The following is a 27,200-nucleotide window of genomic DNA, read 5'->3' as shown; positions in this document are numbered from 1 at the left end:
TTTTGTTAACTTTAGCATGTTGCTAACTTCAGAGCCACGCCCCCTCCAAAGCCACGCCCCCAAAGACATGCCAGCCAACCCGATGGCACCAAACCCCAACGCGCTAAACAATTGACAGGCGGAGAGCGTTTCTGATTGGCTAAAAAAGCACGGGCCGCTACACTGACTCTTTAATTGTTGTTTATAAATCTTAGGTGCCACAGAAATATCAGTGCACTTATTTCAGTGCTCTCTGTCAGGTAATGGAGGCATTTTATGGTTTGATCTTAAAAATCGCAACTTTATAGCACTTTTAAGGCGTTAATGCGACACAAATTCCTACTTCACAGAAATGTGTTTAATTATTTGCTAATATTATTATTATTATAGATGTCATATATTAATCCAATAATATTAATATAAAAAATATAAGAACTATAAATTATAATAAACATATAATACCATTTAAAATAAATCTATAGGCTAAATAAAGAAACAAACATGCAAATATAAAACGTTTCCCTTTGAAATTAGGAATTGACTCATGACTCCAAACTGAGCTCTGACAGTGGAATGTATCAAAACCAAGAGGAAGAGGGGTGTACATCGAGTTGTCTTCCAAAATGTACTCTTATCGTGTTGATTAAAAACTCGCGTTATCAAATTTTAGTGAATAAAGATCTTCAAAATAAACAGTATAACAAGTATATAAGCTCAGGAGTTGAAAATAAGATTTATATTTGTCACAAACTGACGCGTTCCCCCTTTCCCGGCGCTGTAAATCAGTGTAAACTGCGAGTGCTCGTGAGGTGTGAGGAACTGAAAAAGGCTCCTCGCGCGGATGATTGTTGCTTGCGATAAAACACATAGTGTATCCAGTTGTATAGCAAACATACAAACGTTTCCGTGTGTGCCATTATTCGGTAATGTCGGCTGCAACATCTGCGCAAACGGATCGGGCTATTGGCATATGCTGTCGTCTTGTGATAAGGTAATGATCTTTAGTGCATGTCATTAAATAGCATATGACAGTTACATTGCATCTATGAGCAACAAAGGGCGAAAATCATGTTTATTTGTGTATGTTGTGTGTGCTTTATAAGATATATATATAAGCAGCATTAACCAGTTTGATCATGCATTAACATATTAAGTGATTTTATTAGTGAATCGCAACATGAGGCTGTGCATATACACATATTATTAAAATGCATGATGCTATTGGATTCATTGCAGTCTAACTGTGCATACAATGCAAAACATAGATATGCACATACCTAAGATAAAGCTATGGGTAATGCATTAGGCAACACAGACAGAATGATGAAGGTAGGTGTATTGATATGTGCATTGCTCAGATATGTACAATATTCATGTCAGGAATATATGCAAGCATTGAACACACACATATTTGTGGCACAAGTGGGGACACCAGTGATTAGATTGTGTATCTGTGTTTCTCTCCATCATCTAAAGTGGTTTCCTTCCTTTTACCCAATGTGTGTGGTTTTATTTGAGCACCACCTCTGACATAACACTCCATGTAATCATGAAGAGACTTTAATGTAGGGTTGATCTACAGTGAAAAGTTGCTGCTTTTTACTTCTGTGTAACACAAAAGAAGACTTTTGTGTGAACTACCCCTTTAAAGCTGTTTGGGAAGCAGGTGGTTCCACTGACGTGTTATCCTTAAGAACTGGACTCATATCCCTGATGATATCAGATGGGAAATTCTGAACTTCCCTGTATTGTGGGTTGACAGGAAGAGAAACAGAAGGAGATGTGTAATACTGACAGCTGGCAACAGATGTGGGTTTTTGACTGCTGGTGCAAATATATAACAGATTTGGGTGGAAATATTAAAGTTGGCATAACAAAAAATGTACCAAACAGTGTTATGGTATCACCATGTTTTTTGGACTTGCATCATGGTATTCTATGAAGTACACTGATCTACCATGTACTGTAAATACTGTGGTATATGAATAAGGTAATCATTCCATAACATGATATTAAATGACCATGGTATTACTGTCTGATACACATCACTGTACCATGGTACCACCACAGTACTTCTGAGTAAGAGTGCTACTATATCTACTAAGGCAATCATCACTATTACTATTGCTCATATTTAGGGTTACAGGTTTTTCAGAACAATCAGACTTAAGGTTGAAACTTTTTCTATGCAAATACATGAACCCATACTGTAGACTTTTAGTTAGGCAAGCTCGATTTCATGCGTTGTTTCGTTACAAAATGTCTCAGAGCCCAATACATAACGCATAACGCAAGTACGCGTTGCATCCTCAGCATTGCCACAAGGGGCGCTATAGCAAGATTATTGTGAACTGTCTGCTTCTACAGGGAATTTTTATAGTTTTAAAGAAATATTCGGGGTTCAATACAAGTTAAGGTCAGTCGACAGCATTGTTGATTAAAACAAAATATTATTTTGATTCGTCCCTCTTTTTCTTTAAAAAAAAAAAGTGAGTTTTTGCATTCTAAAATGTGTTAAGAGCGCAATACATAACACACCGCAAGTGCGCGTTGCATTCTCAGCATTGCCACAAGGGACGCTATAGCGGACATTATTGTGAACGGTTCTGCTTCTGTGGTGAGTTTTCAATTTCAAGCCAACTACTGCCGTGGCAGAGCAACAAATATGAATGAATCTTGCTGAGCACGTAAGTAACAATAACAATGACTAAATTAAGTAAAAATAAACGAAATTGAGTATTGAGGTTTGTTATCGCCACAGTAACGCAAGAACACACGTTCAACCTGGCCACACATTGGCAATGTGTACGCATTGTCACATTTGTGTACATGTACTTACGTAAAATATGTTTACAATTTTTGCCTGGCAGATGCTAAAACAGACAAAAAATTTAATTTATTTTTCTTTATATTGCCTCGCACAGACTGCAGGGCTCCAGACTGCGACTAAAATGGTCGCAAATGCGACCAAAAATAATTTATTGCGACTTTAATTTAAAATCTAGTCGCCATTGGCGACAGTCAGGTTGTGTGCGTTCATATGCGGTTTCGTCAGATATCGTCTTGCGAGTTATTGAATACATCTTTATAGAGCGCACCAGTGTGTCTCGTGCCGCTTTAAACCCATTCTGTTTCTGATGAGCTTGCTGCACAGCACGCAACAACAAATGATAAAGCCGTGACCAAATGACTCTTTTGAACCAGATCTTTTTAATGAATCACCAGAAAAGAACTGAGGGTTTGAACTCAGGAGCTCAGGGTAGCAGTTTGAATCACTTTCTCAGCGAATCAGCAATCAGTGAGCTCACAACTGGGAGTGCAGACATTTCAAAATAAGAGTCCTATATATATATATATATATATATATGTGTGTGTGTGAGATCAAGCTTTTGACACAATTGAGGGACTTGTACAAAACTATTACACAAGGTGCAAACAGTCATTGATGCTCAAGAAGGCAACACACTACTATATGCATACTATATTTTATGTTATTTTCTGTAATGTAGATTGTGAAGAGCAGTATTAAATAAATAAAAAATCTTTTATCTCTTATATTTATATAAATTATGAAAGTGGTGTGAACATTTATGAGACAAAAGGGAATGCAAACTTCTCAACGATATACTGTATACTGTTTATTAAACCTCCGATTAATAGGTTATCAACTGTCTTTCTTCTGCTTTCTATCTTGTTTCTGAACAGCAATCTAAATCGAGCAATTCTGTGATTTGGCGACTAAAAACAGCCATTTGACTCCTTAATGTTTCAGTTTGGGAGCCAATGGCTCCTTAGTCATATTTTTAGTCTGGAGCCCTGTACTGTATCTAGGGACCAGAATATCATAGAAACTTGGGGGTCAGCTTTTTTGACTTTAGCCAGAAAGTAAACATAAAGCAACCATCCAGAACACCCTAGCAACCTTATACCAAAGTGCTAAAAATCACTCATAGTGCCTTAGCTACCGCATAGCAATGCCTTAGGAACCACCCACAACACCCTAACGAAGTGGTGGCGAGATTTGCATGGGCAAGCCCGAATCAAATTTCAGAAAATTTAAAAATGTAGTTCTTCTTACTACATTTCTGTCTTTATTTTATATTTTTGTAAATTGCTACATTTAATTCTAAAATAAGAGGCTGTGTTGGTGTTTTAGTGGTTGCTTACTGTATAAAAGTGTTTTTGGAAGTATATTATTTGTATGGTCTGTCTGAGCTGTTCAGTTGTTGGCAGTTTCTAGCTGAGATCACACTGTGAGTTTACAGCGTACCGATCCAAGTGTCTCGTCTAGACCATGTTTCCTGTGTGTGTGATGATCTAGTTGGATGTCTGGGAAAAGCATTTCTCTGACACTGCGTCTTTATACCAATATAGAGTCAATTTAGGGACATTTGAACCATTAGAAATCCTACACGCTGTTTTTTTTCTCTCTCATGCACTGGTTGCATGTAGGCAAAGATATGTGATAAATCAGATTAAAAATAAACATTTCCTTCTTATCACCCCTTTTTGTGTACTGTATACATTTGTGCATCTATGAGGGAGCGATTTCTATCAATCGACGGCAACATCTCTCGCCTGACACCATTTCCTCTCTTTATTGCAGGTGTAGCTGTCTCCATGGCGACCAGCGTGGTTCCCGGGGACAACTTACCCACGTATAAACTGGTGGTGGTGGGAGACGGAGGGGTGGGGAAGAGCGCGCTCACCATCCAGTTCTTTCAGAAGATCTTCGTCCCTGATTACGACCCCACCATTGAGGACTCGTACCTCAAACACACAGAGATTGACGGACAATGGGCCATTCTGGACGGTAACGCAGTTCAAAGTGAAGCCACGAGAGGACCGTGTAGATCAGCTGTAGTGAAATCAAATCAAAGTTTATTTATCAAATTCACAACAATAGCAAAAGCAGTGATTGATGGCAACAAATTTAAAGAGTTAAACAAAAGAGAAATCACAAAAGTAAGAGTTACATTTAGAGGTTACAGAGAAAGAGTAATTAAAGCAAAATAGTATATAAATGCAAGAAAAGGGTCGATTAAAGGAAAAGTTCACCCAAAATTGAAATCATTTACTCCCCCTCATGCCATCCCAGACATGTATGACTTTCTTTCTTCTGCTGAACACAAATTAAAATTTTTAAAAGAATAGTTCAGCTCTGTAGGTCCATACAATGCAAGTGAATGGTGACCAGAACTTGAAGATCAGCAGTTACAGAAATACTCAAACCAGCCCGTCTGGCACCAACAATCGTCCATGCGATTATCCAATCAGCTAATCATGTGACAGCAGTGCAGTGCATAAAATCATGCAGATACGGGTCAGGAGCATCAGTGACCTGTATCCCAACCATCAGAATGGGGAAAAATGTGATCTTAGTGATTTGGACCGTGGCATGATTGGTGGTGCCAGATGGGCTGGTTTGAGTATTTCTGTATCTGTTGATCTCCTGGGATTTTCACACACAACAGTCTCTAGAATTTACTCCGAATGGTGCCAAAAACAAAAAACATCCAGTGAGCAGGTGCCAAAAACAGAAAACATCCAGTGAGCGGCAGTTCTGTGGATAGAAATGCCTTGTTGATGAGAGAGGTCAACAGAGAATGGCCAGACTGGTTCGAAATGACAAAGTCTACAGTAACTCAGATAACCACTCTGTATAATTGTGGTGAGAAGAATATCATCTCGGTTGGTGCTGTTTTGGTGGCACGAGGGGGACCTACACAATATTAGGCAGGTGGTTTTAATGTTGTGGCTGATCGGTGTATATATATACTGTGTATATATATATATATATATATGTATGTGTGTGTGTGTACTGTATATACAGTATATGTGTGTATATACAGTATTATGCTATAAAATAACAATAATGTAATGTCTTTTATTTATCTGAATTATTATAATATTTATATATTTAGAATTATTTTAATTATTATATATTAAATTATCTTTATTTGGGGGCTTTTCAGCGAATATTGATATGCGATTAATTCAAATAATCAAAATATGTAATTAATTTGATTTAAAAATTAAAAAATCTAAATGTTGAAAAAATCGATTAACAGCCCTAGAATGAATAGTGCTAAATGCCATGTGCAGTACAATTCAAAACACAGTTTTTGATTTAACTAGTGATAACACTAGCTGAAATGTTTTGTGTCTGTGTGATTGTGAATTGGCGTATGATTCCTTTTCTGTGTGTGTAGTTCTGGACACTGCTGGGCAGGAGGAGTTCAGTGCGATGAGAGAGCAGTACATGAGGACAGGAGACGGGTTTCTCATTGTCTTCTCAGTGACCGATAAAGCCAGTTTTGAACATGTAGACCGTTTCCACCAACTTATACTGAGAGTGAAAGACAGGTATGAACAAACACACAAACAGTCATTCGTTAATTTGACTTGCAGGTTTTCGGCAATGTACAGTTTGTAAATTAATTGTATTTTTGATTAATTACAAAAAATGTGTGTGTGGGGTGGGGGGTACTGTGTGTCTCTCAAATACACTAAAGCACACATATGCAGTACTGCTGCTCTGTATACGCATATTACGCAGTCTGTTGGGCACCAACAACCCAGGGGCGCACCATCTTACACTAGGGGGCACCAGAAACTCCACCAGCTGTCTTTCCTCGCATGTTATCAATTTGGCCAGCACTGGCCCTGCAGATGTGTTTTAATAAATTTATTTTGGTTGTTTTGCAGGGAGTGTTTTCCTATGGTTCTAGTGGCAAATAAAGTCGACCTGGTGCATTTACGTAAAATCACCAGTGAGCAGGGACACGAAATGGCCTCCAAACACAATGTGAGTGAAACGGCATTCCTACGACATTTATCTTCTGTAATATGACAGTATATGTAATTGTTCTGTGTGAAATAAAATATGTAGATGGAAATAATGTAGGGTGGAACTTGATTTTAGATGTCAGGATTTTTTGATTGGCTTTGATTGGATGCTAGGCTATGATAATATTTGTTAATATTTTGCCCCTACCACACAGCCTTGATTATGTCAGGAGTAAAGAGTGATTTGGATATGGAATTTCTAGGGCAATATGATAACCGATAATTCACAGCTCATAGTGGGCTGATACTCATTGTGGCCAATGTAATAACCAATATATTTAAAGCATCGAAATGGAATTTCTGGCCCGATACCAAAAATGTATAGTCCACAGCTCATTGTGGCTGATACGATAACCGATATTTAAAAAATCAATATGGCATTTCTGGGCCGATACTCATTGTGGCCGATACAATAACCAATATATTTAAAACATCGAAATGGCATTTCGGGGCTGATACCAAAAACTGATATTTCACAGCTCACTGTGGCTGATACAATACCTGATATTTAAAAAATCGATATGGCATTTCTGGGCCGGTACCAAAAAATTATAGTTCACAGCACATTGTGTTGAATGGATAACTGATATTTTAAAAAAATCAGTATGGCATTTCTTGGCCAATACTCATTGTGACCGATATGATAACCGATATTTAAAGAATCCATATGGAATCTCTGGGTTGATACCAAAAACTGATATTTCACAGCTCATTATAGCCGATACAATACCTGATATTTACAAAATAGATATGGCATTTCTGGGCCAATACTCATTGTGGCCGATACAATAACTGATATTTTAAGAATCGATATGGCATGTCTGGGCCGATACGATAACCGATATTTAATGAATCGATATGGAAGTGCTGGGCCGATACTCATTGTGGCCGATAAAATAACCGATATATTTAAAACATTGAAATTGAATTTCTGGGCCAAAACCAAAAACAATAATTTACAGCTCATTGTGGCCGATACCGATAAATGATTATTCACTGCTCATTGTGGCCGATACTAGTAACCAATCTTTTTTTTTTTTTTTTTTTTGCATTTTAACCTTGGAACTGGAACTGCTAGTTAATTAATTTAAAACTGCTATGCATGAAACAAAATAGGTGTCATTTGAAAGTTTACAATCTGGACTTCAGAATTTGAACACTTATCTGATGCAATTTAAGGTTTGCCGGCTGTAACGACCAGAAGTTTGACTAAATTACAGATGTATGCATCATACTTGCATAAATTGTATTGTGTTCATTTCAGTGATTATTTATGGTAATTCATGTATCCATATGCCACATGTAAATAAACCGTAACAAATTATCAGTGAAAATATCAGCCGTAATTCCACTACTGGTGCAATAATTATATTTTTTCCCCCCAGTAGTCTGCCAATAATTAACCGGCTGCCGATATCTATTTTTCACTGCACTGATGAATCGCACAGGGATCTTTTATTAGGAAAATAGATGTGGTCAATTTTGACCTGTTCTTATACTTAAACATGAAAAGAAAATGTTGAATATCTCTTTAATATGTTTATTATTTATGTTGAAGATTACGTATATTGAGACGAGTGCAAAAGATCCGCCCATGAATGTAGACAAAACATTTCACGAGCTCGTCAGAGTGATACGGTGAGTCGAATCTGACAGATTCTATCTACACTTTACACCCTATGCTGCAAATCAAAATATTGACGTACATTTCTATCTTTTCAATCTCTGTTTCTCAATCTACAGTCAGCAGATCCCAGAACGGGGTCTAAAGAAGAAGAGAAAGACCAAATGGCGGGCGGACAGACCTTCGGGGTCCCAGAGACTGCACTGCGTTTTACTGTGACCGCACATCTCTATCTCTGGGCGTCAAAGCCACGATGATGACTCCGTGACTCGGACTGTTAAAACACACACACACACACACACACACACACACACACACACACACACATATATGTTGGTGCGGCTATCCTTATGAGGACTCTCCATAGACATAATGATTTTTATACTGTACAGACTATAGATTATATCCCCTAAACCGAACCCTCACAAAAAACGTTTTGCATTTTTACATTTTCAAAAAAACATCGTTTATTATGTTTTTTTTTTGTTTTTTTTTTAAGTGATTTGAATTATGGGGACACTGGAAATGTCTTCATAAAGCATATTTATAGCATAGTACCCTTGTAATTACCAGTTTGTAACTGAAAAAAATGTCCTCGTAAGCCACCCAAACCCGCGCGCACGCACACACCACACACACACACACACACACACACACACACAGTTATCTACGATAAGATCCAGGAACTTGAAAAAACAGTTTGAAGATTCCATAATTTATGACGAAAATGCAGGAATTTCAGTTACTGAAATTTAAATTTCTTCTTAAAAAGGTGAAGTCCTGGAAAATATGGCAGGATTTTAGCGCTGTTCAGTCTCTTAATCTCTCAGAGAACAATTCAAAGACATCTCCTCTGAGGCCTTGTTTTGTATTGTGTTTCTATATTTATTGTGCTGAATTATATATTGTCGAGTGATTGTTAAACATAAAGACTTTTGGAAAGGTTTGTTCTGGGAATGTTATGACCTGTAATGATCAGAATTCAAGTTGAACTGGCATTACATAAATAGATACAGACATTACAAAAGAATCCTCCCCCTCCCCCAACTTGGGTAAAAAAGCTAATGTCGGTTACCACGCCTACGTATAGTCACTTATTCATTTCTACAGGGAAATTTAAGAGTCATTTTCACTGTAAAACGCTTGGTTAAATCTACGGGGGAAACAATAGCAGCTGTGGTTGCCATATAAATTACAGTTCTATTTCTATATTAGAAAAAATGATTAAGTAGTTGGCATATATGTAATTTAATGAACAGGGTAACACATACAGGTGCATCTCAATAAATTAGAATGTCGTGGAAAAGTTCATTTATTTCAGTAATTCAACTCAAATTGTGAAACTCGTGTATTAAATAAATTCAATGCACACAGACTGAAGTAGTTTAAGTCTTTGGTTCTTTTAAAAGTTATGATTTTGGCTCACATTTAACAAAAACCCACCAATTCACTATCTCAAAAAATTAGAATATTTTGACATGCCAATCAGCTAATCAACTCAAAACACCTGCAAAGGTTTCCTGAGCCTTCAAAATGGTCTCTCAGTTTGGTTCACTAGGCTACACAATCATGGGGAAGACTGCTGATCTGACAGTTGTCCAGGAGACAATCACTGACACCCTTCACAAGGAGGGTAAGCCACAAACATTCATTGCCAAAGAAGCTGGCTGTTCACAGAGTGCTGTATCCAAACATGTTAACAGAAAGTTGAGTGGAAGGAAAAAGTGTTGAAGAAAAAGATGCACAACCAACCAAGAGAACCGCAGCCTTATGATTGTCCAGCAAAATCGATTCAAGAATTTGGGTGAACTTCACAAGGAATGGACTGAGGCGCTGGGGTCAAGGCATCAAGAGCCACCACACACAGACATGTCAAGGAATTTGGCTACAGTTGTCATATTCCTCTTGTTAAGCCACTCCTGAACCACAGACAACATCAGAGGCGTCTTACCTGGGCTGAGGAGAAGAAGAACTGGACTGTTGCCCAGTGTTCCAAAGTCCTCTTTTCAGATGAGAGCAAGTTTTGTATTTCATTTGGAAACCAAGGTCCTAGAGTCTGGAGGAAGGGTGGAGAAGCTCATAGCCCAAGTTGCTTGAAGTCCAGTGTTAAGTTTCCACAGTCTGTGATGATTTGGGGTGCAATGTCATCTGCTGGTGTTGGTCCATTGTGTTTTTTTAAAAGCAAAGTCACTGCACCCGTTTACCAAGAAATTTTGGAGCACTTCATGCTTCCTTCTGCTGACCAGCTTTTTAAAAATGCTGATTTCATTTTCCAGCAGGATTTGGCACCTGCCCACACTGCCAAAAGCACCAAAAGTTGGTTAAATGACCATGGTGTTGGTGTGCTTGACTGGCCAGCAAACTCACCAGACCTGAACCCCATAGAGAATCTATGGGGTATTGTCAAGAGGAAAATGAGAAACAAGAGATCAAAAAATGCAGATGAGCTGAAGGCCACTGTCAAAGAAACCTGGGCTTCCATACCACCACAGCAGTGCCACAAACTGATCACCTCCATGCCACGCCGAATTGAGGCAGTAATTAAAGCAAAAGGAGCCCCTACCAAGTATTGAGTACATATACAGTAAATGAACATACTTTCCAGAAGGCCAACAATTCACTAAAAATGTTTTTTTTTTATTGGTCTTATGATGTATTCTAATTTTTTGAGATAGTGAATTGGTGGGTTTTTGTTAAATGTGAGCCAAAATCATCACAATTAAAAGAACCAAAGACTTAAACTACTTCAGTCTGTGTGCATTGAATTTATTTAATACACGAGTTTCACAATTTGAGTTGAATTACTGAAATAAATGAACTTTTCCACGACATTCTAATTTATTGAGATGCACCTGTATTAGTCTAAAATAATTAAAGTAACAATAATAGCAAAAAATACAGAGATAACTTTTAAAATAAAATCTAAACACATTTTATGGTATTGCTAATTTATATTATTTTATAGCTCATTTTATTCAATTGAATGTCGGAAGTTTTTGGCATGTGTTTTTTTGTTTTTTTTTGTTTGTTTTTTTCCTTAAAAATATCCAAATCTGTTCAAAATTCAATATGCCCCTTAGAAATGAATGGGTAACTATGGTAACCAGGATTTGATTCCCCCTCACTGTGCCATGTGCCCAAAATGTGACTTGCCAATTTTATCTATAAAAATTCAAAGACAAAATGCCGTTCTTTGATCAGGTCCCCTTTGAAAATGTAATGTTATAAATCAGGATATGAAGGACATTAGCTGATTGTAGATCAGTAATCACACAATGAAAGTTTTGTACATTTAATGCCTGATCTCACTTACATTACCATAAAAATGGAGTAAATCAGTAATTGCACAATAACGTTACAGTGTTACATTGTCTTTGATGCTTTGTTACATAATTACAACAGTATACATTGTTACATCATAGAACATTATGAAGTTAATTGATCAAAGGGTGAGTTCTTTTTTGATCTCGGTTGTTTGTTTTTGTTTGTTTTTTTGTTGTTGCTTGTTTTAATTGCATCGTCACTTTACTTTGAATGTGTTTTTGCTTGTTTTTAAAGTTCTCATTGATGTTTTGATTGTATCGTCTGTTGTTCTATACACCAATTTCTCAACTTTGCTTTGTGATAAAAGTCCAGCTTTAGTGTTTATCTTAAAGGAACATCATCCAAGTAGCCAGTTTAGGCTGCGTGGTTTGTTTTGTGATCGTATATTGCGTTTTTTTTTTGTGTTTTTTTTTGTTTTTTGTTACTTGTTACTTTAATCTTACGAAAGAAAATCTGTTTTGGTTCAAAAACTGGAGAATGAGATCTTAATATTTTTGAGTTCGTTTGAAACCTGGTGCATTTTGTGTATCAACTATTAATGAAAAAACAATTTTGCAACTGTTTTATTTTGATAATTTATTATACAAATTCTGTGTATTCTTTGATCATGTTTGTATGCAGATCATGACGACCAATTAAGGCCAAAAACTGCTCTGATAAAGACGGGATTTTTTGCATCAGGAATATTGAAAGAATTGTAAAGTAGAATATAAACCTATTATGATAATAATAATAAAATCAATCAATTGTACACTCACCATTTTTTTTTTTAAGAAAACACTAGTTGGCATTTTTCATATACTGTATGAGATATAGGCCTATTGCAGTTTCCATTTCAGATTTTGCACTGTTCCATACCTAAAAGAGGATTGAGTTTTGAGACAGTTTACTAATAAGTTTTTACACATAATATTTCATAATTCAAAAACTGCCGTTTAACACTGATTAATACAAGCTCTAGATAATAATGGTATTTTTGGGGTAATTTATCATCCTGACCTCCTAATTCTAGTTATCAACTATGATTTTTAATATCAAATTCTTGATATCTTCATTCCTAATAACTAATATCTCGATTAATTAAATGATTGGACTATAAAGCATTTTTTGACAATTTTCCATAAAAATTTTAAATGCAAAAAAAATTACTTTTTATTATTATTATTTCCAAGATAACTTGATGCCATTTTACTAAATATGAGGCCTGTTTAAAATTTTTTAGTAATGTTTATGTTTACATACTGTGCTACATACTATTTTCTTTTTTATATAGGCTAGCATGTTGTATATAATACATGGAGTAAGCTGTTGTTGTTGTTGACGTGCCCTTTTCACCTCACCCGCATGATGGCGCTATTGGCCTAGTGGACATTGCAGAGTACATACAAAGTGCACATCAGAGCAAGAAACATCTTCAAACATTATTCTTATTTTACCCGCTTTGTGCAATCGACGATTTCTGTCTACTCTTACCAATATTCATCGTAGCTTTAAGCTTATCCACGTTCCCAATGATGCAAATAGGGACCAAACTGAACGCTTAGGTGTCTTAATTTTCAAAGGGGGCATTTTATGAGTATTCATAAGCATCATATTGGTAGCATACATTTATTTACGCATTTCCTTTAAGCCTACATCAAGTAGAGCTATTTGCCCACTGCAACTGGCACTTCAATGTGTGAAATGATATAGGCCGAGTCTAAAGATAGATTCTTTACATTCAAACTTCAAACAGTTTCATTAAAAGAGGACAGAGTTGAGCTTTGCTTTAAAATATATTTTTAAATTAATACAGAATATATATATTTGTGGCATATTAATAAAGAACATAAATATATGTAGCATGCATGGATTTAAAACAAAAAGTCATACATTATAAACCAAACAAAATTATTGTAACAAAGACATTCTGAGAATCATTTGAGTAATTACCCTGATAGCACACATGCATCATCCAGACGTCTATTTGATGTGTGTGTTTACATCTGGAAGACGTCTATTTTACATTGTTTGCTCGTCTGCAACACGTCTATCAGACAAATGTCAAAAATTATGTCTCGGATGTCAATAAGACAATCAGCAGATGTCTCTGAGACGTTTATGATTTAGAGATGTTTAGCAGATACTTTCCAGATGAAATGATTTAAAACAGACATCTCAGAGACGTACGTGTGCTATCTGGGTACTTCTTAAATTTCACAACCTCACAGCACACGTACAGATAGCACCCTTAAAAAAATTGAGAGTTCACTGCAAATTGCCTCAAACTTGCCAAAAATTTGTCACAGATCATTTTCACGTGCAAATTTAATGGGCTTTGCGGAAAACTTGCGGCAAATTGTCCATTGTCGCCAAAGGTTTGCTGGAGGTTCACCACCGCTGGTGCAAACTTCTGGCAAACATTTGCTGCAATTCATAAGCTCATTTGCATGTGAAAATAACATGAATCTAAAATAGTTTAGATTCTTTGTAACATACATCCCCGAGATGTCTGTTTTAGATCTTTTGATCTGGAAAGCATCACAATCAAATTAACATCTGCTAAACATCTTAAAAAGATCAGATTAATGAACATTCCAAATCATAAACATCTCAAACATCTGCTGAATGTCTAATAGACATCTGAGAGGAAACGGATACAATACATCTAATAAATGTGTTGCAGATGAGCAAACAACGTAAAATAGACGTCTTCCAGATCTAAACACACACATCTAATAGACGTCTGGGAGATGTGTGTTTACATCTGGAAGATGTATTTTTTTAGGTTGTTTGCTCATCTGCAATATGTCTACAAGACGTTTCCTCTTATTCAGCATATGTCTTTGAGACGTTTATGATTTAGATTGTTTGTAAATCTGATCTTTTTTTTTTCTTTCTCCCCAATTTGGAATGTCCAATTCCCAATGCGCTCTAAGTCCTCGTGGTGGCATAGTGACTCGCCTCAATCCGGGTGGCGGAGGACGAATCTCAGTTGCCTCCGCGTCTGAGACCGTCAATCCGCGCATCTTATCATGTGGCATGTTGAGCGCGTTACCGCGGAGACATAGCGCATGTGGAGGCTCACGCTATTCTCCGCGGCATCCACGCGCAACTCACCACGCGCCCCACCGAGAGCGAGAACCACACATTATAGCGACCACGAGGAGTTTACCCCATGTGACTCTACCCTCCCTAGCAACCGGGCCAATTTGGTTGCTTAGGAGACCTGGCTGAAGTTACTCAGCACACACTGGATTGGAACTCGCGACTCCAGGGGTGGTAGTCAACGTCTTTACTCGCTGAGCTACCCAGGCCCCCTAAATCTGATCTTTTTAAGATGTTTAGCAAATGTTAGATTGTGATACTTTCGAGATGAAAAGATCTAAAACAGACATCTCTGAGATGTACGTGTGCTATCTGGCCAGTTTCCAGTTAACAGATGAACAGAAGGCCCATGGGTATGCAAATGATCTTTTTAGACAAATAAATGTTCCAGAAGAACATATATACATATATGAAAAAACAGCAAAATGCGGTGTAATGGTCAAAGACATCGGTCTAGTTCATGTTAACAGCCACAGATAGTACACGTACTTCTCCGAGATGTCTGTTTTAGATCTTCTGATTAACATCTGCTAAACATCTTAAAAAGATCTGATTTTCAAACATTCTTAATCATAAACGTTTCAAAGACATATGATGAATGTCTTACTAACATCTGAGAGGAAACATCTTAGGGACTTATTGCAGATGTGAAAACAACCTAAAAGATACGTCTTCCAGATGTAAACACACACATCAAATTGATGTACGTGTGCTATCAGGGGCACGGACAGACACAAAAAATGGGTTTGGTGTGAACAGCCCCTAAGTAGTGCAAATAGTGTGTTCACACACAAAAATGCAACAAGACATAATGTTCTACGAGTACCCTGTTGTTGTACTTGTTCAAACCAAAAAACAAAGTGTGTGATGTTGGACATTTTTTGCAATCAAACGGTGGCAGCTTGCCCAATGCAGTGGAAGGTGCAGTTACCTTGCCACTTTGCTGGCCTGACAAAAAAAGATGGTGTACACAGCACCTATTGAAACCTCTATGGAAAAGATAGAATCTTACAAATGTTAGTTGATTGCTTTACCATCACAACACATTATGTGATTTCTTAAAATATGCAAAAAGCCAACTTTGGGCACTCGTATCAGATTAGCTAATGTGCCAATGCTAGCAGCAACACCAAACGAGAGGATGCACGTTTAAAACGTCATTACCCTCAATTGGTTCTGTGCTGTAAAACCTTTAATTTTACCCATTAAAATGTAAACAATTGATGGCCGAGTAGGCAATACAGTGTATAGTCTAGTAAGTACAGTGTATTATATACATATCATTTGTTTCTGTACTTTTCATATTTTTTCATTCACTCTTTCGTTCTCATCTATGTCTCATTCTCTCTATCCACCTGCACATTTCATCAGATCTCTTTTCTGAACACAGAGTGGCTCTTATATCAATTAAACCTCACACTTCAAAGACAAGAGTATGAGAAATTGAATTACCCACAACGCAGGACAAAAAAAAAAAAAAAAATGGAGGATCCTGGAAGAAAGCTCAATACATTGTGATTCAGCATTGCATCTGAATACGTGAAAGTCCATCGACCACACAACAATGTCTTATCATAACTAAATGAGAGGTACGCTTTGGGAAACCCAAGCTGAATCTTGTTCCCTAAAGTTGCATTATGTGGAAACAACAGATGTGAATGGCCACTAATGAGGAGTAAGAATAGAAGAGAAAGGGCCATGCAAAGTGAGAAAACTGTAATAAGGCAACCTGCTGGCCATTGTAAAAGTAGATGATAGACAGTATGTTCTTGCCATTCTTTCCCTTACAATGAGGAACAGGGTTGTTATGCTCCAAAAAGGACAAAAAAAATACCACGAAAAAAGTCAAAATGACTTGTGTGCTACAATATATTCCATAACTTCTGAAGTCATACATTAGCTTTGTGTGAGGAACAGACTGAAAAAATCTCTCCAAATTCATTAGTGTGTCAAGACTTGACATCGACAGCATCACGGTTGACGCCGATGACTTATAATGTTATTGATTCTTACGCGTCTCTTAACTGGCGCTACCCATAAAGATGTGCCATATTTGAATAAATGCAGTTGGTTGGAAACCAAACAACATTGATTATTGAGTGTTTTAACTGATTTCAATGCAGACTGATCGCACTGTGATTTCAGTAAAAAGTAGGTTGAAAGTTCTGCTGCTGAAATCGGTCTGCGCTTACTGAAATTTGCCCCCAGTGGCCAAAGATGGAAGTGTTGTTGGACATTTGGGCAAGCGTGAGCTCCAGTTTCCAGGTGGAATGTCCACAGAATGGCACCAAATGCCAGTTGTTTTTTCAGTTGTAAATGCTGAAATAAGGAATGCATCAACAGGAATGCATATTTTATTGTCTCTACCCTATAACCCAAACCCTAAACCTAACCATCAGTGGTGTAAACATTTAATTTTAGAGTGAAAATGCAAATTCTGAAGCTATTGTTTGGCTCCGAAGACTTTTATGGTTCTTTTTTTGTCATTTTTGGAGCTTGACAGATTCTGTTCCCCTTTCACTTGCATTGTAAAGAAAAGAGCTGCGTAAACATTCTGTCTATCTTCTTCTTTTGTGTTACACGGAAGAAAGAAGTACATACGGGTTTGAAAATGAAAGAATTTCAGTTACGTTGGATCTGCATTTGAAACTATTGTTAAGATCAGGTCCCTTGAAAGTAAAAGTACTCAATCAAAGAACAGAAAGCTATCAAAACCTCAAGGAACAAACCCATCCCTTAAGACTTGCATTGATTTCCATGCCATTGGGCCCGTTCAGCTCATTACTGTCAATTACCACATTCATTCTCAAATCTCATATTCCCCTTCCAAATACCCACCTGCTACAGTTCAGCTCTGTTGTCCAAGATCACAAAACAAACACAATGGCAGCAAAGCTGGCTCCAAACGATTCAATGCACTTAAAGCTAACCCCATTGTATGTGTCTGTATTTTTCCATTGTCAGATTCTCCATGGTTCTTTCTCTATAATTGGCAAGTCTATAATTGGCAAATACTGTATCATCAGAGCACTCATAATCCAGTTTTCATATATGCTGACCTAGAAGTGCAATCTCATTATCTGAAGTGTATATTTGTACCTAGTGTTTGGTTTTTCATTATTTCTGACGTAGAAAGTTTGAATTTACATGTTGTATTTCCTATTTTGGTGCTGCTTCTCTTAGCTCATAGGAAAGAAAAATCACAGATGAGATCTTCTTAAAATCTTAGTTGTTTCTCTTAGACAGTAATCTTCAAGTCTCATCTAGAGTTTTATAAGAGATCTCAAGAATATCTCAAACTATGCTCAGATTTGCTGAGATACCAACATCAGCAATCAAAAGTTAGAGATTTCATATGAATTTAAACATTTATCATCAAAGTCTTCCAAGACCAAATTTTCTGAGCCATGCTATAATAATTGTATTGCTCTAGTGCTCTATACTCTGTATGTAAACAGTTGACTCTTTTGGGGCCAAGAATCAAAGATGCGAAACATCTCCATTTTAACTTTGGAATCTGCCTGTCAAACTATATATCGCCAAAAACTGTCTAAACTTCACAAATGTATCTGCTTAAACTTTGAACCCTTAACACTAATACTTTGCATACTTTACTGTGTAACCTCAGTATTGTTTAATGGTCAGCAGTCTTTATTAAATTATATACAACAGTTAGTTCCGGTCCTCGAAATGTGATTGGACGAGAGAAGTTCGAAAAGTACTGATGTCATAGAACATCAGCACTCGGACGCTTCACTATTTGTATCTCTCCGCTTGTGTTTGTGGTGCTCTAAACTAAAGTGTAAGAGCAATGCAGATGTTAAAAGAGCTGGATGTGTCTCTTTACATTTATTTTTGTGAAATCGCAGATTTTAGCCAGCAGGTGACAACAAAAGACAATTGTTTTGTGTAATATGAGCCAGTTGAGTTGACGTGCACTGAGGGTGAATTCCAAATGGCATTTTTGTGCCCTTGAAGGGTACTGCGGGAAAGGGACACCAAATGAAAATGAGCAAACAAAGGGCTCTCCACGAAGGGCCCTTCCACAAGGCTGTTAGTGAAGGGTACATGCGTTGGTCATTTCGAAGAAGTAATTTGACCGTTTATGATCACAAAACCCTGGGTGGCGTGTCTTCGGAATATATTTTACAGCAAGGTTGTTGATCAGAACATATTACATGTTCAAATGCTCGGGCAAGCGCTATAGCCCTTTTATAACAGATACTTCTCCTCTGCATTTTACATTCGTCCTCATACATAAGATAGTAGACAGCCATTAACACAGAGTTACTCTAAAAACAGGTCCATTTTTTTCCCCTGTAGGCTAGTCTAAACCCTGTGGTGTATTATTATTTACTTATTATTAAGACTTCTTGTGTGCCAAATAACTTTCAGCGGAAAAAATTAATTCATGTCTGTCATGTAAATGTATGTACAGATATATTACTATTATTATTGTTATTAAAACAGCAACAGTAAGCAATTTTAAATAAGATACACAAAAAAAAAAGTTACAAAAAGTATATTTATTTGCAAAAACAAATGAACAGCAATAAATCAGAGATTCCTGTTGTTAGAACAGCAGCACTGTGTCGTCATGGTAGCATGTCAGGCAAAGATAAAGTGGAAGTGACATACAGTATGTAGGGTTTCCACCTGTCCCATAAAATATGTGATCGTCCTGTATTTTCATATTTTAAAACGGGACGATCCCGTATTTTAAGCTGGTCAGATGGCGTCACAACAAAATCGTTCAAGATCATTAATTTAACCTTAATAAAGGGCGTAGCAGCCATGGGGGACGTGGGGGACACGTCCCCCGCACTCTTTAAAAAGGTGATTTTGTCCCCGAACTTTTTCAAGCTAAACCCATACCGAGTCCAAATGGTGGATTTGTATACAGTATTCTTTACGTTTTGTTACTTTGGATTGATTGAGCGACCATCCAGCCAATCACAGGTGAGTTTCATGAGCCGAAACAACCCTTATGTAATAGGCCATCAGTCAGACAGTCTAATCAATGCAGCTCCGTTCATTTCAACAAAGTTGCTTTCAACAATGCTCATTTATCCATGTTTTTATCGGCACTGATGTTGATCTAAATTAATAATCTAGAGATGAGGAACACACAATCGAGAGTTATTTATCGGCATATCATTACATGAAATGCACTGCAAAAAAACAAAACAACGGGCAATCCCTCTTTTAAGCACACATTGTAAGTGAAGTTTATGTCTGCGCCTGAGGCTTCATTAAGTTATTCTTTTTACATTGTTTGTGAGGTTCAAGTTTGATCGGATCTTTTTGCCAATTTAAGCAGATTACTCTAGATCTGTGTGAAATATGTAAAGCTATTTTTAATATCAGCTCCTGATTTTTACCTCTATATTGGTGTGCAGTCGACAAACTGTAGGAAAAAAGATAGATCTGCAAGTGTTCTGAACACTTAAACATTTTACTGAAGTGAATAGATATGTAGACACGCTTTTTTATACATGAAAACGTACAGACGTTATTTAAACTCATGATTATTATAAGGCTATTATTGTTGTCTTTTGATAAAAGTCATGCTCAGCAGCTCACAAACTGTAGGGAAATGATAGATTTGCTTTGTTCTTATAATTCATAAAACCTCTACTAAAGTCTCTTTGTAGGTCTGTAGACATACACATTTTAAAGGATTAAAAACGTTTTTTTATTGTTGATTCAGTGACTAACTAATTTCACACAAGACACTCATTTGTCTTCTGGCATCACCAGAAATGGTCACTGAATCATTAAATGGATCTGAACAAGTTTTGGTGAACGTAGTCAAAAAACTCGAACCACTTGGATAAATTTAAATCCGACAATGCACAAGCACAGAGTAAAAAATACAACTGTGCACATGCACAATTGTCATTATTGTAATTGATTAAATAATTTATTCAGGACCAGCTTGTGCTCCGTCTTTTATTGTCATGTGTGAAACAGAAGCAAGTGCGCCACAAGATGCTCTTTATTTTTGCAGCTAATTTAGCTAAATGTTGCAATTAATTTGCAATACTTTAATCTTAAAAATACTACAAATACAAGTATATAATGCTTAAATATTAATATATTAATACTGCACTGTAAGTGTTGGGTCTGTTTGAGCCACCTACTGACAGCTGTGTCCCACCCCTACTTTTAAAATGACTGCTATGCCCCATGATTCCTTGTAAATGCTGCCTTATGCGGGTAAGGGACCGTCTAAAAAGTCCACATATTATGCTAAAACATCCTAATACTGTTGGGGGTGTGATAAGGAACCGTCTGAAAAGTCCACACAATCGACAACTGCCATCGCAACACGGTATTTCTTTGATTTTGTTTTTCTTTCTAAAATCCAAGTAAAGGAATTATAGTTTCCATTGTAAATATCAGTTATTATTTAAACTTGATCAAATAAATCTCTAAATTGCAACATACATCTGCTGTTTTACTGAACCGTCACTTCAGTTTAGAAGCCATACGTGCGAACTGCACGGCAGAGACAGACAGGAGACCCCCTGGAAAGCTAATCTGCGCATTCTTGGGGGGTCTCACTTGAAATCATGCAGTTGATTAAATGCAACATTATATTTGAACACTGTAGTTGGCCTAATGCACACTGCACATTAAATTTGACATTAAAAGTTTGCAATGGGTGTGATTTTCTAAAATCTGATTGGAATCAGATCTAGATCGGAGCAGAAGTGCAACAACCTCCCTCTCAGCCTCTCGCTCGCGTGTGTGTGCATGCTGTGTGTGTACATGGGACGGACATTTCTTCTGCACTCTTGTATGGTGGAATATGCTGCCTTCATGTGCTATCGGAATTATCGTAAATACGAATTTCCCACTCGGAAGTTGCACATGAACGACCCCTCAAGTCGTAATTACGACTGGGAAACTTAGAGATAATTTTGATACCCAAATTTCCGAGATTAGAGGAGTCCTAAACTTTCAACATGGCGGAGGAGAGTACAGTTTGTGTAGTGAATGACAGGTTTTGTTAATTTTCCCCAAATACAGCTAATTGTTAGCGCTTGCCGTTTTGGTCATAATTTCTGTTTATCAGCAACCATTCTATGCATGTTGTAGATTTTTACACCATGAAAATAGCTTGAATTTGACCAAAGTTCCATTATCTTCAGCAAGCTAACTGAGTAATATATATTATGGTGTCAAAATAAAAGTTCCTAAAGACATATGTATGAATGTACCTGACGTCGTCCATTTTCCCTGTTCTTTCTGACAACAAAGCACTTGAACACATCGTACTCGTAATTACCACTTCAGAAGTGGGAAATAGGATAATTCCGATAGAACATGAAGTTGTAGCTCAACAAGAAGAGTGAAATAATGGCATGAAATGTAAACATCAGCGAAGTGGTAGGTTTACTGCATCTAAACAGTTTAAAGTTTTTAGAAACTTGCCAGTCAGACATAAGGGTTGTGGTGTGCATCGGCACAGCCATCGAACAAGTAAATCAGCAATGCAAGGCCTTGTGCCTGCGGCTGAATCACAGCAGTGCAGATGTCGGGCCATTTCGCACTCTTGCTTGTGTGATATTGCTTAAATACCTGTATATTATGTTCTGCTTAGAACTTTGAACCCTTTACACTAATACTTAACAATAATCTTCTGCTTGTTAAGAGTTTATAAATAGGTTTATTAATGACTAATGAGTCGTTTACAAATGCATTATAAATCATTGATAAGCAGTTATAACAACATGAATAAAAAGGGTGACTTTCATGCAATACTTGCCACGCATCATACAATAAAGCCTGATGACCATTAAACAATACTGAGTTTACACAGGTTACTAATTCTGAATAAGTGCTATTAAGTATTTATATCATGTGAGGTAAAAGGCTCACTATTTGGCAAGCATTGCATGAAAATCGCCCATTTTATACATGTAGTTATAACAGCACCTCTATGATTTACAAAATATTTGTAAATCATTTGTAAGTCATTTATGAATTCATTAATAACATGTATTCAACATTAGTAACCTGTGTAACCTAAGTATTGTTTAATGGTCAGCAGGCTTTATTATATGATAATGTATCAGCTTATAACTTTGAACCCTTTACACTAACACTTTGCAACAATGTTCTGTTTTTTAAAGGTTTATAAACGGGTTTATTAATGACAAATTAGTCATTTACAAAGTCATTATAAATCATCGATATGCAGTTATAACAACATAAACAAAAGGGGAAATTTCTTGCAAAACTTGACATATATCATGTAAAATAAAGCCTGATGACCATTAAACAATACTGGGGGTACATAGAATCAGAATCAGAATCAGCTTTATTGCCAAGGAAGGAATTTGTCTTGGTGACAGAAGCTTCCAGTGCACAACAATACAATACAGTAACAAGACAGAGATAATAATAAAATATAAAATATAATTAAAAAAATAAATAAAAATTGAATAAAATAAATATTGAATAGAAAATAAAGTATATTTAGAATACACAATAAGACAATATATATATATATGTATATATATATATATATATATATATATACACACATATACACACACACACATACACATATATATATATACATACACACATGCTCATACGTAGTGCAAATACAAATCTGTTATATACAGATAGTGCAAGGGAATGTAATGGCAGAAGAGGTAGGATATGTTGGATAAACATAAATAGACTAAACTGTGTATTGCACATAATTATTGCTCAATGGTAAATGGACAGTTCAGACTCCTCTCAGGAGTCCGAACTGTCCTTTGTAGTCTTCTGATGTCCAAATTTGTAGCTGAATCAAACCAGACAGTTACTGTGCAGAGGATAGACTCAATAACTGCTGAGTAGAATTGTATCAGCAGGGCCTGTGGCAGTTTGAACTTCCTCAGCTGGCTAAGGAAGTACAACCTCTGCTGGGCCTTTTTCGCAATGGAGTCTATGTGGGTCTCCCATTTCAGGTCCTGTGAGATGGTAGTGCCCAGGAACCTGAATGACTCTGCTGCCACAGTGCTGTATAGAATGGTGAGCGGGGTCAGTGTTGGGGTGTTCCTCCTAAAATCCACAATCATCTCCATCGTTTTGAGCATGTTCAGCTCCAGGTTGTTTTGACTACACCAGTGAGCCAGCCGTTCAACCTCCCTTCTGTATACAGACTCATCATCACTTTGGATGAGGCCGATGACAGTGGTGTCGTCTGCAAAATTCAGGGTTTGACAGAGGGGTTCTTGGCGATGCGGTCATAGGTTACTAATGTTGAATTAGTGTTATTAAGCATATATAACGTGAGTTAAAAAGATGGCTCACTATTTGGCAAGTATTGCAGGAAAGTCACCCTTTTATACATGTTGTTATAACTGCATATCTATAATTTATAGTGCATTTTTAAATAACATTTTTGGTCATAATGAACCCCTTTACAAACCCTTAACAAAAAAGTGAAAAGCCCAGTGTTTTGACAAGCACTGTTTCTGCTATCCTTTAAACAAAGTAAGCCTCAAAGACTCAAATGGCCACAAAGTAATATTTTTCATGACTTATTTTCTGCATTTTTATCAGGCATGAGCATTATTCATCAAGCCACACTTCACCTCTCTGTGGTATGAATAAATTATGCAAATGACTATGTACTGCTCATATATTTACTGTTTGCTGATTTTATATATGCTGCTGTTATTGTAATTGTTATAACTTGCAGTTATTTGTCATTTTGTGATTATTCAGAGCTCATCTTATACTTAATATGTTGTCTTTGGTTGTCACCATTATTGTGATTTGTATGTCAAATAATGAGGTCCACACAAGGTCTGGAGTTAATGCGCACATAAGGAAATGCACTATGATGTGTAAGTAATTTCAAAATAAAAGTAATTTCAGTTTATCAAAATATAAGCCATTGTATCGACTTTACCTTACTGAGTTTTTTTTAATATTCACTCTGTAACGGGGTCCGTGCGGGCATGTTAGAGCCCAGGGTGGCTGCCTATATTGCCTGTAGGATGTGCCGGTACTTGCACAGCACCGGGCTGGCCCAAATTATCCAGTGACCCACCAAGAAAACTCCCAGTACTCCCGATGGCCAGTCTGCCCCTGCTTGCAATATCCAGATTTGCCACCTCTCCACCATTTAGAATTTCATGATTCTTACATCTAACATTCAACACCTCAAACAAGGTTGATACTTCCACGTATCATATCTGAAGCCTCCAATAAATCCCATGAGCTTTTAAAGAGTAACTTCTGAGCAATAATATTTGTCTTTGGAAATCCACTAAGAAAAATCACCCACCAGATACAATGACACACCTCCACAAAGATATGAAACTCTTCAGACGAGATGAAACACATCAGGCTGGTATTGAAGCCATCTTTGACATGTTACACCGGACTGGAAACCAAGATTAGATATGAAACAGTCACTTAGTGCTTGTTCCTACATCCATACAATTATACCACAAGGTGTTATTTACATGGTAGACAAGACAATGCAGCAAATGACTGAAAACAACATTTTTTGCACTAGTGGTGGAGAAAATATGATTTCTGTCATCTCCACAGAGATCTTTTCTTTCAAGATAGAAAACATATTATCTTTCAGCTGAATTTTTCACAGATTGTGTATGTAGAACTTTTGCCACTTCCAAATAAAAATCAGTGCAATTATAGAGGAAGTAGAATTGAGAAGGTTTTTAAAATGATTTTGACATTCTGACTTTAACACAAACTGGACAAGGTAACCCAGGGGTCTTCGCTGAAGCAAAATAGTATTGTAGCTGTACATGTGAAGCCCATTAACGCAGGTTTCACCTGCAAGGCTTGTTGTGATGACTAATACAGAGGAAATGGGAAGATAGGAATGATTAAAAGCAGGATTAAAAGCAGTGCTCGGCATTGATGCATTTGCTAATGGCCACAGATATTCATAACATAAGTGAATGTGTGTGTGTGTGTGTGTGTGTGTGGGGGGGGGGGGGGGTACTTTTTTGTATAAAAAGTACAAATGTAATTTGAAAGAAAATGGTATAAAACAGTGATTTTTGTCACCTGCACATAGACAATGGCTACCATTAAAGTTAATCATTTTAAATGTCCCTTCTCTAAAAGACTTTTGTGATGCATGTCACGAAACTGACAGTGTACAACAGGGTAAAACATCCCTTGCTTTTAACATTAGATTAATCTACATTGGTAAGAGTCTGAGCCAGAGTCTGAGCCCATGTATTCAGCATTATAATTGAGATAACTGGATTGATGTGACTTTATTTTCACATTCCAAATTGTCTGTCGTCAACGTCAACAGACCAAAATGATCTCGAACTACTACATCTGTATGAAATCTCCAAGAGGAAAATGCCTGCTTTTCCTTCACAATTAATGCCAAGTCATCCATTTAAATAAAAAGATTTTTATTTTGTAAAGGAATATGTTGGAATCATTTATATTTGTCAACGCAACAAAATTCAAGCGTTTAAGCTTACGTTTTTGGATCAGAAATTTTTTTTGAATATAATTTCAGTGTGTCCAAAGTTTTCAGTGGTAGTGTATCGAAATAAAAAAAGACACCAATGAGACAATTGTTGAAATTATGCCTAATGCATTAACATATAGAACTTTATTGGAAATTGTTCCCCATATATGTACTGTATATTTGCGGTTTGGACTAATCCAAATCTTTTCCTTGCAATATTTTAGTGATTAACATTTTTCTGTGATTTGAATCGGAGCCCTGCAGGCAAAGGTTGTGTAACCGCAATCACAGTGCAAATACATAACCTGACCCCCATGGTGCCAAGAAAGGCTCTGAAGTCGATTTAAGCTTGGGGGCGAGGCATATTAAGGGCACCCTGGGGGTAATGAATGGAAAACACTTGAGTTTATTAAGGTTTTTGGCTGAATTCAGCTATTCAGGATTTAGCTTTAACATCACTACTTCAGTTGTAAATCACATCTGGATCAACTCTAACTGATTCGAAACGTGTCTGTAGCCTGTTGCAATCTTCAGATATAGCTACTGCAATTAAATGCTAACGTGAGAGAAATGTACAGAAGTCATGCTATAAAATTACGTATCACTTTTCTCTCTGTGATCTAATTTTATAACAGGATCTCATTTGTCTACGTAGGTATTCATCTGTAACATGTAACAGTAGTTTTACATTAATTTTACATTTGGATAGTCGCTAGTATGTACAGTACAATATAAATGTGTTACGTGTAAACATCTTTTAAAATGTAAAGTCTTTTTATGTATTTACAACTTTACAGATGTACAAGTCTGTATGGATTCTCTGTTTAGATTCAGATTCAAGAAATAAATACAGTATAT

The 27,200-nt window shown here is 36.8% G+C and overlaps 1 protein-coding gene across 1 annotated transcript; it reads left to right on the top strand.

Moving 5' to 3' along the window:
• The first annotated feature begins 786 nt into the window (after window positions 1-786).
• On the top strand, window positions 787-9,820 carry LOC127438798 (ras-related protein M-Ras-like). Its single transcript, XM_051694650.1, has 6 exons — window positions 787-970; window positions 4,586-4,792; window positions 6,192-6,345; window positions 6,688-6,787; window positions 8,387-8,466; window positions 8,572-9,820. Exons 2-6 carry the CDS (start codon window positions 4,600-4,602, stop codon window positions 8,669-8,671), a joined length of 627 nt encoding a protein of 208 aa, XP_051550610.1. The 5' UTR covers window positions 787-970; window positions 4,586-4,599; the 3' UTR covers window positions 8,672-9,820.
• Window positions 9,821-27,200: the final 17,380 nt, after the last annotated feature.

The sequence above is a fragment of the Myxocyprinus asiaticus genome, chromosome 50, assembly GCF_019703515.2.
Source record: "Myxocyprinus asiaticus isolate MX2 ecotype Aquarium Trade chromosome 50, UBuf_Myxa_2, whole genome shotgun sequence".
Taxonomy (NCBI): domain Eukaryota; kingdom Metazoa; phylum Chordata; class Actinopteri; order Cypriniformes; family Catostomidae; genus Myxocyprinus; species Myxocyprinus asiaticus.
The sequence above is the reverse complement of the archived record's forward strand: the minus strand, read 5'-3'. Positions and strand labels throughout refer to the sequence as shown.

Excerpts from the sequence above, each read along its gene's own strand:
- LOC127438798 (XM_051694650.1), top strand. The coding sequence starts at position 4,600 with ATGGCGACCAGCGTGGTTCCCGGGGACAACTTACCCACGTATAAACTG. Across the intron at positions 4,793-6,191 it reads ACAATGGGCCATTCTGGACG|TTCTGGACACTGCTGGGCAG; the intron begins GTAACGCAGTTC and ends CTGTGTGTGTAG. Across the intron at positions 8,467-8,571 it reads GAGCTCGTCAGAGTGATACG|TCAGCAGATCCCAGAACGGG; the intron begins GTGAGTCGAATC and ends CTCAATCTACAG.